At 46.5% G+C, this 15,383-nt stretch overlaps 1 protein-coding gene across 1 annotated transcript in view; it reads right to left on the reverse strand.

Annotated features, from left to right (window-relative positions):
- The window catches only part of LOC102445795 (protein FAM83D-like), a 29,716-nt gene that overhangs the window by 2,336 nt on the left and 11,997 nt on the right, over positions 1-15,383 (reverse strand). The window contains exons 2-3 of the mRNA XM_075901336.1: positions 2,302-2,469; positions 982-1,106 (exon numbers count right to left, since the gene is read on the reverse strand). Coding sequence (XP_075757451.1) covers positions 982-1,106; positions 2,302-2,469 — 293 coding nt within the window. The remainder of the gene's footprint in view (positions 1-981; positions 1,107-2,301; positions 2,470-15,383) is intronic.

The raw sequence follows: 15,383 nt of genomic DNA on the forward strand, positions 1-15,383 counted from the left end.
CTGTGCTTTAATCTGTTTTTTCCTCAGTTGCTTTAAAACACCTAGCAACCCAGAATGCTTTATCAAGTGCATCTTTTTGATTTCTTAATAAAAATCACCTTTTTTAAGGCTATGATTTAATGTTTGTGTCCTGGCAGGTAATAGATCTGTGTATGAATGCCTATGACTGAGGGGTCAACTATCGGAGATTGCAGTTTCTTTTGTCTTTTTATTCAAGCTCTTGTGTTATAAGAGCTTGGGGTGCCCCTCTGGAAGAAGTTCCAAGTGTTTCTTCCTGAGTTCAAGAAAAAAGGGGCTTTTCACTTGGAGGTGACAGCTTATCTCCCAAGGCCAGGGAATCTGTGACGTTGGGGAGCTGTTAAGCAGAAGCCTATTGATAGAGGCAAGGTACTTTAAGGTCTCTTGTGGGCCCCCACCTTCGGCACTCAGTGCCAGAGTGGGGAACAGCCTTGACACAAGCTACAGAAAGTCCCCCAAAATGGTGGAAGTTACAGGAAATAGTAATACAATCGAGACCAGAGCCTGCCAGAAACAGGAACAGAAGCAAGGAGACAATGTTTTCCTCTCCATGACCCTCCAAACAATCCACTGAAATGCAGGCACTCTGCCAAACTAACCTACCACCACCAAACATTGGGAGAGGGGACAAGCTCACTAATGATGTAGCAGGAGCACGATACCAGAACACTTGTCCCAAATGAACAAATTACATTGTTAGCAGCAGCCCAGCGCGATGAGGACATTCCAATTAAGCAACAAAGATCTGGAGGGAATTTGTATAGACAGTTTGCCAACCAACTAATGCCAAATCAGTTCCCCTACATTACTCAAGTCTGATTCAAAAAGTTGATACAGCATTAAACAGCAGAACTATCAATATAGTTTTTGGTCCCATCCTGTACCTTTCAAGTTAATTTCACTTCATGCAGAAATCATCACCCCACAAAGACCTAACAAAATGCAACGGACCCCAGTACTTGCCTATAGGAACCTGTTGTCACTTTAATGGCATCAATTAACATGAACTTCTCATGGACTTTCCCAACAATTCTGGCTCCTGATCTTGTGTAGTAAGTGTTCCCTGTTATAGTTCGAACACCCAGCAGCTGTTCAAAAGAAAAAATATTGAATGAGTTTCATAACAGTCAACAATTTTCTTCTACATATAAACTGTGCAGTGTAGGAAAGAGGAATAAAACAGAGTTCCTTAATACAGTTACTGGCCAATATGACCAGCAAGTATTAATATTGACCAGAGATGTTGGATTCAATCTGCAGAGATGACCCACTTCCATTTTAATGATGAGTCATTAAGTCAGGACACAGATTAGTACCACAAAAAAACTCCCACCAATATCAACTGGTTATTTGTGCAAAGATCAAAGGTAGAAATGGCCTTCTCTACAGTAACTGAAATTTAAATAATTAGTGATTTAATACCAGATTTCCCAATAAGTGTTGCTGAGTGCGAAAAATTGCTTTTCCTTTGTGGTTACCATGATCTCTTCCCTATCTTTGCTCTCTCTCCCTTCCCTCCCTCCCCCCCCACTTTTGTGTCTGCATTTCCTTCCCTGAAGGAGCTTCCAAAGCCTGCCTCCTCTCTTTCTGTCCACTGCATGTCATCAGTGGGTTTTTGCCCCAACCTCTCAGCATGAGAGGCAGGGAAGTTCACACTTCAGGATCTCTGAAATCTTAAGGCAACACTGCATAGCTTTATGCTTGGAAGAGTCCTCAACCACAAGAGATAGAAATTTTTCATTATTAATAATTAAAACTGATTCTGAAGAACTAGAATATTTCACATGACCCATGCGACTGTATCCGGTGGCTCTGACATTTGACACTTCACTTAAAAGAAATGCATATTACAGGGGGAAGGGAAAACAGATGCTATAAAAGCCATACAGGTTTCATGTGTCTCACTGTTTCCTTGCATGGCTTGTTCTATTTAGCAGACTCTCTCTGGAGCAGAAGACATTGTACAGGTAGTGATCTAGAATGCACTCAGCAGAGTGCATGTATGTACGACACTCTACAGAGTAGGGCTGCTCACTCCATCTGCAATACAATATGGGTGAGTTGGGATAAGGGCTCTTGCTGGTTTGGGGAGCCTATCATGTTGAGTTAATGCAGAGCCCATGTTCAAATCCTGCAGTGTTAACCCCCAGCCTTTGGGATGCTCAGGGGCTTCTAAGGAAACAGAGTATTTAAAATGTTAAAGTCCAGGCAGCATGTGAAACACTGGCGTGTCTTTCAAAAGTAATGTTATACTTCACCATAGAAACCTCCATTAACACTTACACCTTCCTGCTCAGGACAGACTCTTAGACTTTTGCACATTTCCATGAAGTGGGGTAGAAAATCTTGGTCCAGAAGGATGTAGACTGGAATCTTCCGCTTTGTATAGGCCTCCTGAAGATCGCTGAAGATATCCGGATCTGTGAAGGAATCCATAACCACAGCGATCACCTGCAGAAACAGAAGCAGTCATTAAACCCCAAGCCTCATTGCGCAATTAAGCAGGACTTTGCCTAGATCTGCAGTTCCCCAGTCGGTTCTCATTCAGAGGCTATTGTGCAGCCAGTCATGTTTCCCTTTCATTTTTTTTTCCTTTTTGGCAAAATGACATCTCGCCTTCCCATAATTTAGTCATAAACTCTTTGTCCCCGAGTATATAGGATGAGCCCAGATGAATTATTCCCACACCTGCGGATGTTCTCACATGCTATGGTTTGCTTATCTGCACAACCTTGCATAATAGTATCTTATTTCAGCACCTGGGGAACTGGCATGGCACAGTGAGCAATCTTGCAGAATTGGCACCATTCCCTTGCTCCCAGATACTCTGGGCTGAGCACCTCTTGCTGCAAGGGTTTTCTCTTAAGCCAGAAGTTGCTGATCAGTGCACTGTAGCTCAAGAGCATTAGGGTACATCTACACAGCAGGGCAAAAGTCAAATTAAGCGACAACTTCAGCTACGTCAATTGCATAGCTAAAGTCGAAATAGCTTAATTCGGCTTTTTGCGCTGTCTACACAGCAGGACATTGAAGGAAGAACACTCTTCCTTCAACTTCCCTTACTCCTCGTGAAATGAGGGTTACCATGAGAAGGCGTAAGACGACCTCCAGCTCGACATTATTTCCAAATAAAGGCTTGTAGTGTAGACACGTTCTTGTTATTTTGGAATAACGCTGCTGTGTAGCCGTACCCTTAGAGGCCAAAGGTTCTCAGACACTCCAAATGTCATCACAGAGATAGCTATCTGGCCCTTCCTCATTCAGAAATCTGACCGGGAGATGATGGAGATGAATAAAATAAATTAGTTTGATGGCTTGTTTTGCCATATTTTCTAAAGCACCAGTACATCCAAGGAGCGTGTCTATAGAAGTAATGCAAGTTTTATGGGAGCTACATTTATTAGGTATAACATTATCTCCCATACCCCGTCCATCCCCACTGCCCAGCAAGGCGTGTATGGGTACACTACACAACCACTACTTGTGTGGCATTGCTCACAAGCACAAAGGTACCTCCCATAAAAACAGAGGATGACTTGGTTGTTTCTCATCGTACACTGTCCCAACGCACTAGTAATTAGAGTCTGCAGAAATACTCAGCCGGCTCCCCCCAGCACCGGCTCCTGTTCCCTCCCTCCTTGCTGTCAAAGTGAATAGTCGACATGACTACCCAATAAGCTTAGGCTACTCACTTACATCCCTACTGGTAAGGTCAATAACAATCTCTCTCTCTGTTTAATTACATTTTATTTAATATATTTACACACTTTTGAGATTGTGCATAACCTCGAACTGAAAGTTTACCCACCCACTCACGACCTGATACCAAGTCTCCCCATTCTTTTTGGCGTAAGTTGAGGCTACGCAGCTGCACAGCCTTACAACTAGGAAGGTGGCAATGATACTCTTTGGACTGACCATCAGAAGAGCATTAAGAGGCACTAGATTGGCCCAGCATTGCTGGGGTCCTTCACTCAATTAACTTTGGGGTTTTCTTCCTTTAAGTCACTGCTATGGAGTGGGGCTGGGGACGAGGGTTCAGGCTGCCCTGGGGTGACGACTACCCCAGTCCTCTTTCACTGCAGCAGATTGAGGCCAAGTGAGAAGCTGTTCTCCGGGACTGCTGCAAGTCCAGCTGGTGCAGCCGAGGGGGGAGGGGTGCATGTTCCCGAGCTGAGGTGGGTCCAGATTCATCTGCCCCGATGCCCCCCTGCAGAGCGAGGAATGGAGCCAACTGCACTCTTCCCTGGCTCCTTGACAAAGAGGAGCAGCCAGCAACGCCCCATACAAATCGAGTGGGGTAGCGAGGACAGAAGCTTCAGCTCCGGCCTGGTGAGTCTCTTTTCTGTCTCAAGCCACCAGATCCAGCCGCAGGAGCCTCAGCCAGGCTCCCTGCCTGCCCCACCCCCACCTGCTGCTTCATGCACGGCCCCTGCCCCAAGCACAATCTTGCAGCTTCCATTGGCTAGCTTCCAGCCAATTGGAACTGCCTGTTTGCAGGACAGGCAGCACATGAAGTATCCCTCCCACTCTAAGTTCACAGCGTTCAGAGGCGCACGTGGCCCCTATAGCCAATGCAGAGGCACGGAGGGCAGGGACCCTAGCTAGGAACCTGCTGGGCTGCTGGCCAGGAGCTGCCCAGGGAAATTCCTCCTGGCCAGAGCCTGCCTCTGACACCCTAGCCCCTCCCTCTCCCAAACCTCTGCCCCCACCCTGTACCCCAACATCTCAATCCCCATAGCCCCTCCTGCACTGCTGCCCCAGGTCACAATCTCTTCCCGAACCCTACACTCCCTCGTACATCACTCCTCCAGGTCAAAACCTCCTCCTGAACCTTGCACCCCCTCCTGCCTGCTCCTCCATATCCTGCCCCAGGTCACAACCCCCTCCCTTCACCTAAACTCCCTCCCTGATCCAACATCCCCTCCTACATACTAGTGCCCTACTCCAACCCCCTTCTGCACCCAACCCCCATCATAGATCCTGCACTTCCTCCATTAACATCATGGAAGAGTGCGGCCCTTGATCATTGACCAAATTCTTGGAGTGACCCCCCCATCAAAAAGGATTGCCCACCCCAGGCTAGTTTTAGGTGAGCAGTGTGACTGATTTCTGCAAGCACGATACAAGAGAGTATAAGTTACTCATTCTCTTGTCATTTCCCTTCATTGCACCAGCTGTGCACATGTTGAGACAATATGGTTTAATAGCTCCACCTTCTTTGTTATTTCCGGTACCCGAATCACTTGTTTACTTCTCTAAACTGGGGTTTTAATCCCTCCCTGTATAGAGCAGAGCGAGCACGGGTAAAATACAGCCCACGGGCTGGATCAGGCCTACCACAATACTCTGGGCGACCAACGTCCCATGGCCCAGCGGGCCCACAGGCAGGCATCCCCCCCACACTGCTCAAAGCATCCGGCTCCTGGGACGACTGCATCTTTGCACCACATGCACCATAGCAGGAAGGGGGGAACTCCACACACTTCCCCAGCTAAACAACTGCCTGGGCTGTGCTTGCAGCACCAGGCAGTGTGCTGAGTCCCCTTCAAGGGGTGCACAGCTTGGAGACACACACGCTGGCCCCAACAGCCAGGTGCTTTGAGTGGCAACTGTGGACACAGAAGGCAGAGGCAGCCAGAGGGTCCTGCTTGGCTGCTTGCCAGGAGCTGTATATTATAGCAAGTGTCTCCAGGTCAAAGCCTCCATCCACAACTCCCTGTCTCAGGTCACAACCCAATCCCTCTGCACCTCTGGTCACACACAATGCCCTCCCACATTCCTGCCCTAGGTCAGAATCCTCTCCTGCACCCATACACCTCCCCCAAGCCTTTCTGCACCCAATCTCCATCTCAGACCCTACACCCTCTCTGTTACTATCCTAGAGGAGTGCAGCCCTTGACCACTTACCCAGTTCTTGGCTTGGCGCCCTATCAAAACTTGTTGCCCACCCCTGGAAGAGAGAACGCTGTCAGCAACCCTTCCTGAACCACAACCACTGGAATTGATTAGGCACCTGAAGGCACCGACCTGGCCTCATTCAGCAACTTTCCCATGTGATTAAAGAGCCAAGATAAAGAAACAGTCCCTCCCAACATGGCGAAATTTCTACCTGGACTCGGGGCATTACACAACAGAGGCAATCCCTGAGGAAGAGGCCAGCCTAAGGTAGATAGTTTTAATTATATGCAAGTTACAGCAGGCAATTCTGCATCTCTCCATGTAGATGAGGAGGGTTTATCCCCTAGCAGATAGGATTATCCAGTAACCATGTCCTTGCCAAATCGGAGATTTCCACAATTCGGTATCAGCGCTGTTGTAGTAACACACTAAAATTAAGCCCATTGCTGAGTATTCTGATGTTTTCTGGTCCCCCCCGGTCTTTACCTTCCTCAGTGAGCTCCATGTACATTTCCACTGGACTAGTCAGAAAGTTACTTCTTGTTGTAGGTCCCACATCTACCTCTGAGCCACACAACCCCACTCCTTCTACTGCACATTGCTGGCATGTAGGCACAGGCTATGGAAAGAAGTGCTGTTCCCTACTGTACTGGGCAGATCAGCACTCCCAAGCCAAACACAAGTAGAGCAATGTTCCCTTTCAGGATGTAAAATCCTATGGAATTAGTTAACTAGTTAAATATTAAGTTTAACCAGTTTATGATTAAGGGGGGGGGGGCAGGCCCACCACAATCATGGGTTGCTCTGGCCAGGCTGGAGCACCTCCCCATCCACTGCAGGCAGGGAGGGAGCTGCTCCAGCCCCCCCCCCTCGTTAACCGTAACCAGTAAACTTCAGTCATTAAGGGTGAAATTTACCAGTTAACAATTAGCATCCCTAGTTTCCATTCAGGTATTTTAGATTTTCAGTCATCTCTGGGAAAGGCACTTCCTGATAGTCAGTAACCAGCTTAGTTTTGGGCTTTTTACATCACATCAGACTTTTAAGATCTTCCAGCTAATCTTTAACCACCAGAAAACAAGTGAATCAGGGGCCTGCTGTTATTATTGAATAAGCATCAGACCACTGGCCAATCTAATCAAATGCCCTGCCTTTGGCTGTAGTCTTCAATCTTTGTACAATGCACATAGTACCAAGCTAGGCATGCTGGGGTAGGAAAGGAAGCAAATAACTTTCTTTGTAACTCTCAATCAGTACAAGATATAGTGACTGCTTTTACTGAGTCTAATTACGTGTCATTGGTCTTAATTTCAGCTAGGCTACTTTTATTAACTTCAGCTATAGTAACTGATTAATCTTTTGGGGCTGTGAATTCCTTAGGTGGGTTACACACCATATCAACTCATTCTCTTTTATTAATTCATCTTTCTTTTCCCTAAAGCGACCCCTTTCTCCTCATACTGTACAGCAGAAGAAATTGGTCTTATCTGTTGCTGTCATAACTTAACATTGAAAGACATGGAATTCTGGACCTTACGATTAGATAGCTTTAAACATTCAGCCTCATAGAACTTGGGCTTTCCTGTCCTTGTGTGTTTTGGGGGAATCTTGTCAGCTCTCCTTGTCAGGTTCATAGAGACTAAGAGCTGCCCTGACAAGTTTTTTTTTTTAAATCCCAACTTGAATCAGTAGAGTTGTTTGTTAGCAGCCAAGAGTAGCATATCCAGAACATGATCCTCCCAGATAAAAGCCTGATCTCGCTCACTCCAGAAATTCATTGTCCATATATTCATTATATCTCCTGACACAATATGCATATGGTAACCAGAAACCAATTCTCATTTGAAAAGGTAAGTTATTGGTAAATAGGAAAGAAAGCTCCCACACTTGCCTGGAAAATACTTTTCAATTATAGAAAGGATTGGGTTGGAGGAGAGACAGTCTCTGTCTCCTAAGGTATTAGCCACTATCAGAGACAAGATAATAAACATCTGACCACCTATGGCAACATTTGTCAAGTCAAAACTGGCAGTGCAAAGCAGAAGATGAGCCAGCCATTCTTTTTCAATTGTTTGACACCTGCTTGGTTCTTAGTAGCACTGTAGGACATCTTAAGTTATGTCTATACTATAGTATCACAGCTATGGGGCTGCAGCCACACTGCTATAGTGCCATAGAACCATAGAGCCGGAAGAGACCACAGAAGGTCATCAAGTCCAGCCCCCTGCTCTAGGCAGGACCAATCCCAACTAAATCAACCCAGCCAGGGCTTTGTCAAGCCAAGACTTAAAAACCTCTAGGGATGGAGACTCCATTACTTCCCTAGGTAACCCATTCCAGTGCTTCACCACCCTCCTAGTGAAATAGTTTTTCCTGGACCTCTCCCACCACAACTTGAGACCATTGTTCCTTGTTCTACCATCTGTCACTACTGAGAACAGCCTCTCTCCGTCCTCTTTGGAACATCCCTTCAGGAAGTTGAAGGCTGCTATCAAATAGTAGGTGCTTCCTAGATTGATGGATGGGTATTTTTGCCACCCACCTGATTAGCAGAGTGCCCACAGCCTCCCAAAGCCAGCAGCATGTGTGGTGCATATCTGCACATGCTTTGAGGCACATAAAATTCATTCCACCCACAGATGGAAAATATTAGAGGGAACATCACCCCTGAGTGATGTAGCTAGATTGGTCGAATTTTAAGCGTAGCTTATAGGAACTCTTGGGCCCCATTTCAATAGAGATAAAACAGCTAGTCTGAATATTACAATACTGTGACAAAACAGGATCTAGCTCTGTGGTAGATAGGGATGTTGCCTGTTTCTAAACATCCCAGCATTCAGTAACTACAGGGTTAAACCCATAGGAAGTGTTGGCAGGGGGCCAGGAGAACCAATGGGAAGAAAGATTTGAATTGAATGGGAATCTGTCTGCTGCAGTTCTTTTGGGGAAGGTCAACCAGGAGCTGGGGAGAAAAGATGAATTGAACCAGGCAGGAATACCATGCCTAGAAATGGACAGGACCTTGAAGCTACAGCTATGTAAGTGATAGGAAATGTTTAATTAGACACAATCAGGTTATTTTATTTTGTAGTTTGGTTAAATTCCGCTGCGCTTAGTCTACATGCCCCCTATATCTGAAGCGGAATACAAGGAAGCAATTCCCTGTTCATCTCCGTTGCTCTAGAACACCTATCAACCAGCTATGCTTTACCAAGTACATCTTTTTCTTTTGTTGTTGAAAATCACCTTTTAAAAAACTATGGGTACGTCTAGACTACCGCGTTTTGTCGACGGAAGTTTTGTCGACAGATACTGTTGACAAAACTTCCGTCAACAAAGAGCGTCCAGACACATTGAGTTCTGTCGACAAAGCAAGCTGCTTTGTCGACAGAACTCTGTAGTCTGGACGCAACGTTACAGGCAATAACACCTTCTGTCGACAGAGTTCTGTCGACAGAAAGTGTTATGCCTCGTAAAATGAGGTATACCAGCGTCGACAAAACTGCTGAGTTCTGTTGACGTTATGTCGACAGAACTCAGCGGTAGTGTAGACGCTGGTATAGTTTTGTCGACAAAAGTCCACTTTTGTCGACAAAACTAGGTAGTCTAGACACACCCTATGATCCAACTCTTGTGTCCTGGAAGGTAACAGGAGGTCTGTTATACATGACTGAGGAGTCAGTTAGCAGAGATTACAGTGTGGTTTTTTTCAGGCCCTTGTGTGGTAAAAAAGGATGGGGTACCTCCCTGGGAAGAAGTTTCCAAGTGAATCTTCCTAGGTTTGAAAAGGGTCGCCACACAGGAATCTGTGACCTGGGGAGTTTTTAAGCAGAAGCCAATACTAGGGATGTAAGCGAGTAGTCAAGTCGACTACTCACTCCTCCCCATCCTTGCTGTCTCTGTGTCAGAGGCAGCAGGGGAGAGGACGCAGGAGTTGGTGAGGGGCAGCTTAAAAGCTGGTTCCCCCCAGCACAATTTCTGTGGTGCTGCCTGCCCCCTCCAACTCTGCTGCCTCTCATAGAGGCAGCAGTGCAGGGTGGGGGGCAGGGGCTGCTGCCATGAAACAGCCCATCTATGGTGGCCCAGGCTGGCCAGGAGCAGACACTGCTCTGGCAGCAGCCCCTGTCCACAAGGGGTCCCAACTCCCCGCTGGGACCCCCTGTGGACAGGGACTGATGACCTACTCCCATCTCTGCTGCTGCTCTGCCGTTTAAATGTAGTAGGAGCCAGGCTGCCTGTGCACCTGGCTCTTACTGAATCTAAACTGCAGAGCTGCAGTGGGGGTAGCTTCTGGACCCAGCGTGAGCCCGACTGAGCGCCTTCCCTTATCGACTAATCGTGTAGTCAATAAAGATTGTATCAAGTGCATGATTAGTGAATTACCCACCTCAACACACTCAGCCTGTACACGCAAGGAATTATTGAAGCCTCTTGTGGGCCCCACCCTGCGCATTCAAAGTGTCAGAGTGGGGAACAGCCTTGGCAAGCCCATTGTCTCTAGCAGCGGTTTTGGATAGAAGTGAATGTTTTGTGTGGTGTTGATTAACTAGATTGGGGACGGGGATGGGGGGGGGGGCTTTAAATGTCTAACTTGAAGCAATAAAAACAACACTTCTCCCCAGCTCCTCCTCTAGAACTGTGCTGGCCTCAGTTGCTGACAAGGCTGCTAGCTCTAGACTCTGCACCAGGACTCATGTTGCTTAGGTGCCCCACTAGTAGACATATGATGTGAAGAGGACAAACGTTCCCCTTACTCCAAATACTAGCTAGTAAGGAAAAGGAAAAGAGACCAAGCTTGTTTTTTGCTTCCCACCTCAGAGCTTGGTGGCTGGTGTGGAAGAAGGAGCACATGCACAAACACGCACATATGGCAGGACAGATCAAGAAGTACTTCTATGCTAGGTCCTATGGTAGGTCTACACTGCCCCTGTTTGGCACAAAAAATATGCAAATGAGGCAAAGCACGAAATATTGCTGTGCCTCATTTGCATAATTAATGAGGCTGTGTTTCTGTGCAAGAGGCTTTTACGCAAAAAGGAGCTGTGTACACGCAAAACTCCTTGTGCAAGAGCCGTTCCTCCTATTTTTTTCAGGAAGAATGGCTCTTGCACAAGAGGGGGTCTTTGTGCAAAAACAGAGCCTCATTTATGCAAATGAGAAGCAGCAATATCCCACGCTTCGCTTCATTTGCATATTTTTTGCGCAAAACGGGGGCAGTGTAGATATAGCCCCAGGCTTTTCTTTTGCCGGCTTCCAGTTTGAGCATCTTCAGTCCCACTTGCCAAGAAGGTAAATGCCTACTCGTTTGCACCCCTCAAACAGTGGCACAGGAGCTACCATTAGCCCAGGAGGCTTCTATTAGCAGCAGTGAACTGGCTAGCAGAGGGGCAGGCAATTTTAGATGGGGACCATACCAAGAATTTTGTAACTGGTCAAGGGCTGCACTCTTCCATGATACCAATGGAAGAAGAGTGGGGTCTGGGTGGAGGTTGGATGCAGAAGGGAGCTCAGGGGAAGGAATTGAGAGTGCAGGAAAGGGGGTGCAGTCTTAGAGGGAGTTTGGGTGAAGGAGGGGATTTTGACCTGGGGCAAGGGCTTAGGGTGCAGGAGTGGATCCCCACCTGTAGGAGTGTAGGATGGGGTGCAAGATCTGGAAAGGAGCTGTGACCTGGGGCAGGGATGAGGAGGGAGTGCAGAGGTTTCAGTTGTGACCTGAGGTAGAGGTTGGGGTGCAGAGCACAAGTGCAGGATCAGAGGGTTTGTATTGCATGGTGCAAGAGGGGGACACAGGGTTGGGGGAGGATGAAGCTAGGCTGACAGAGGTAGGCTGTGGTTAGGAGGTACTTCCCTTGGCAGCTCCCAGCTAAGGGCTCCTCAGGCAGGCTCCCTGCCTTTCACACTCCTGCACGCCACTCTTCTCTGAGCAGGGGAAGGTTGGGGTACTTCGTGCTTTGCCTGCCCTACGCCACAAAGAAGGCTCGGGCAAAACTGGCCAATGGCAGCTACATGATTTGCTGGGGACAAGGGCAGCATGATTTTACAAAAGGTAGATCGTGCCAAACCAACCTGATCTCCTTTTTTGAGATAGTAACAGATTTTTTATATAAAGGAAATGCAGTGGATCTAATCTACCTCGACTTTAGTAAGGCATGTGATACAGTACCACGTGGGGAATTATTGGTTAAATTGGAAAAGATAGGGATTAATATGGAAGTTGAGAGGTGGATAAGCAACTGGTTAAAGGGGAGACTTCAGCGGGTCATACTGAAAGGTAAACTGTGAGGTTGGAGGAAGGTTACTAGCGGAGTTCCTCAGGGATCAGTTTTGGGGCCAATTTTATTTGACCTTTTTATTGCTGACGTTGGCACCAAAAGTGGAAGTGTCCTGATAAAATTTGTGGATGACACAAAGTTGGGAGGTATTACCAATTCAGAAAGGATTGGGATATCATACAGGAAGATCTGGATGACCTTGTAAATTGGAGTGATAGCAATAGGATGAAATGTAATAGTGAGAAGTGTAAGGTTATGCATTTAGGGATTAATAATAAGAATTTTAGTTATAAGCTGGGGACACATCAGTTGGAAGTAATGGAGGAGGAGAAGGACCTTGGAGTCCTGGTTGATTATGGGATGACTATGAGCCGCCATTGTGACATGGCCGTGAAAAAGGCTAATACAGTTTTGGGATGCATTAGGCGAGGTATTTCCAGTAGAGATAAGGAAGTGTTAGTGCCATTATACAAGGCATTGTTGGACCCCATTTGGAATACTGTGTGCAGTTCTGGTCTCCCATGTTTAAGAAGGATGAATTCAAACTGGAACAGGTACAAAGAAGGGCCACTAGGATGATCTGAGGAATGGAAAACCTGTCTTATGAAAGGAGACTTAAGGAGCTTGGCTTGTTTACCTTAACCAAAAGAAGGCTGAGAGGGGACATGATTGCACTCTTTAAATATATTTAAGAGATAAATACCAGGGAGGGAAAGGAATTATTTAAGCTTAATACCAATGTGGAGACAAGAACAAATGGATACAAGTTGGCTAGTAGGAAGTTTAGACTTGAAATTAGACGAAGGTTTCTAACCATTAGAGGAGTGAGGTTCTGGAACGGCCTTCCAAGGGAAGTAGTGGGGGCAAAAGATCTATCTGGCTTCAAGATTAAGCTAGATGGGTTTATGAAGGGGATGGTTTGATGAGATAAGATGATCTTGGTAACTAATTGACCATTCATTATCAGTGGTAAATAGGTCAATGGAGGGATGATAGGAGTTACTAGAGAACTTTCTGGGTGTCTGGCTGGTGAGTCTTGCCCACATGCTCAGGGTTTAGCTGATCGCCATATTTGGGGTCAGGAAGGAATTTTCCTCCAGGGTAGATTGGCAGAGGCCCTGGAGGTTTTTCGCCTTCCTCTGTAGCATGGGGCACAGATCACAGCTGGAGGATTCTCTGCATCTTGGGGTCTTCAAACTATTTGAAGGCTTCAATATCTGAGATATAGGTGAGAGGATTATTCTAGGAGGGGGTGGGTGAGATTCTGTGGCCTGCATTGTGCAGGGGGTCAGATTAGATGATCATAATGGTCCCTTCTGACCTTAAAGTCTATGAGTCATATGACGCCTCGTCTTACTCTCCTCCCCCCTCTATCCCCGGTAGGGCTGGGCTGCAGGCCAGATACAGTGGCTTGGTGGGCTGGATTTTTCTGCCCATGTATTAGGCAGCAGCATAATACAAAGTATGTTGGAACTTTTGGTTTGGCCAAGACAAGCTTCAGCATATGAGCAGTGAAACGTTTGGGTGCGAAGATTTTGAACATCTTGGCAAGCAGCATAGACGGAGGATGGAATTTTACTTTTATGTAGAAGTTACATTGCTAGGAGGGAAATAATATGGGCAGGGCCCAGATCCAAACAGATCTCCCCCAAAAAGTGTCGAGGGTGGTTAAAGACCAGACAAGTTTGTTCATGAGGTTTTTGACAGGAGATGGGAAGACAGAGACCAATACATTCATAATGTATTGTGCAACAGGTTTAGATGTTTTACAAGTTACTTTACCCTTTCAGCAATAGTTTCTGTAATGCACACAAGAAGGGATAACTCATTATAAACTTAACATTGTTAATTGTAATGTTAAAATTTGACTCATTTTGAAGGGATTAAACCTCACTGTATACGCATTGAAATGACACACGGCTCCTAATATTTTGGCTAGGATAGATGCAAAGTCTTCAGCTTGTATGCAAGGCTATGTGAAGTTTCTGGTTTATATAAAAAGTCGATAGGACTACTTGCAAAGTGAAAAACAGACACCACATGCCAAGTAAGGCATATGCACAGGGGCCATTCAGCCTTCACTTACCCACGCTGCTGGGGGCAGCATTACAAGAATGAATGCTGCAGCAAGAAGGACTGGGCATACATTAGACATGTGTCTCCTGTGAAGTTTCCTTCTTCCCATGGCAGAAAAGCGATTGCATTGTGCATAGTGAAGGCAGTTATGACACGTTAAAGACGTTCTCCTGCTCTAATCCGCATCAACTGGAGGAGTCAACATCAACAAGTCCACATCCATGCAGCTTGTCAGACCACCCAGGGTTGTAGCCCCATCCCTGGGGCAGTTTGGTCCTAGCTACAAAACTGGTTATAACCAGCTCAGGGTATATCCAGGTTACAGACTTCTGAGGTTTTGTTTCAATTCTTATATATCAGTGTCTTAACGCAGTTCTCCCAACAAAATTACTGGTGTCAGTCCAGACTAGGGGTGAGAAATAATCTTTGATGGGGGGAGGGGCACTTCCAAGAATTTGGTATGTGTCAAACGCCATCCTTGTTCTGATATTAATGCAGTGAATGTGGTCGGAGATGGAGGTTAGGTGTAGAACAGAGCTCAGGGTAAGGGACTGGGGGGCAGGAGCTTGGATTAGGGATGTGAACATGTAGCCGAGTACATGGTTAATTAATGAGCCTGAGCATTTATACGCAGCACCCTCCACCCCACCCCGCTGCCTCTCTGTCAAAGGCAGCGGGGGAGGGGGAAGAGCCAGCTTAAAAGCCTTCATTTTCTTTTTTGTTCATAATCTGGAAAAAACCAAGCTTTGCTGCTTTTTCAGGTCAAGCGATTTCTCAGTTTGGAATGAACTAGTCCAAAGGAAGAAAATATTCTCTCTCTAACAGCAGAAGAAACTACTGATTTTCATAAGAACGGTCATACTGGGTCAGACCAAAGGTCCATCTAGCCCAGTAGCCTGTCTGCCAACAGTGGCCAGCTCCAGGTGCCTAAGAGGAGGTGGACCAAAGACAGTGACCAAGCGATTAGTCTCGTGCCATCCATCTCCAGCCTCTGACAAACAGAGGCCAAGGATTAATAGCCCCTGGCTAATAGCCTTTTATGGACCTAACCTCCATGAAATTATCTAGGTTCTCTTTAAACTCTGTTATAGTCCTAGCCTTCACAGCCTCCTCTGG

Source organism: Pelodiscus sinensis, chromosome 18 (genome assembly GCF_049634645.1).
Source record: "Pelodiscus sinensis isolate JC-2024 chromosome 18, ASM4963464v1, whole genome shotgun sequence".
Lineage (NCBI taxonomy): Eukaryota > Metazoa > Chordata > Testudines > Trionychidae > Pelodiscus > Pelodiscus sinensis.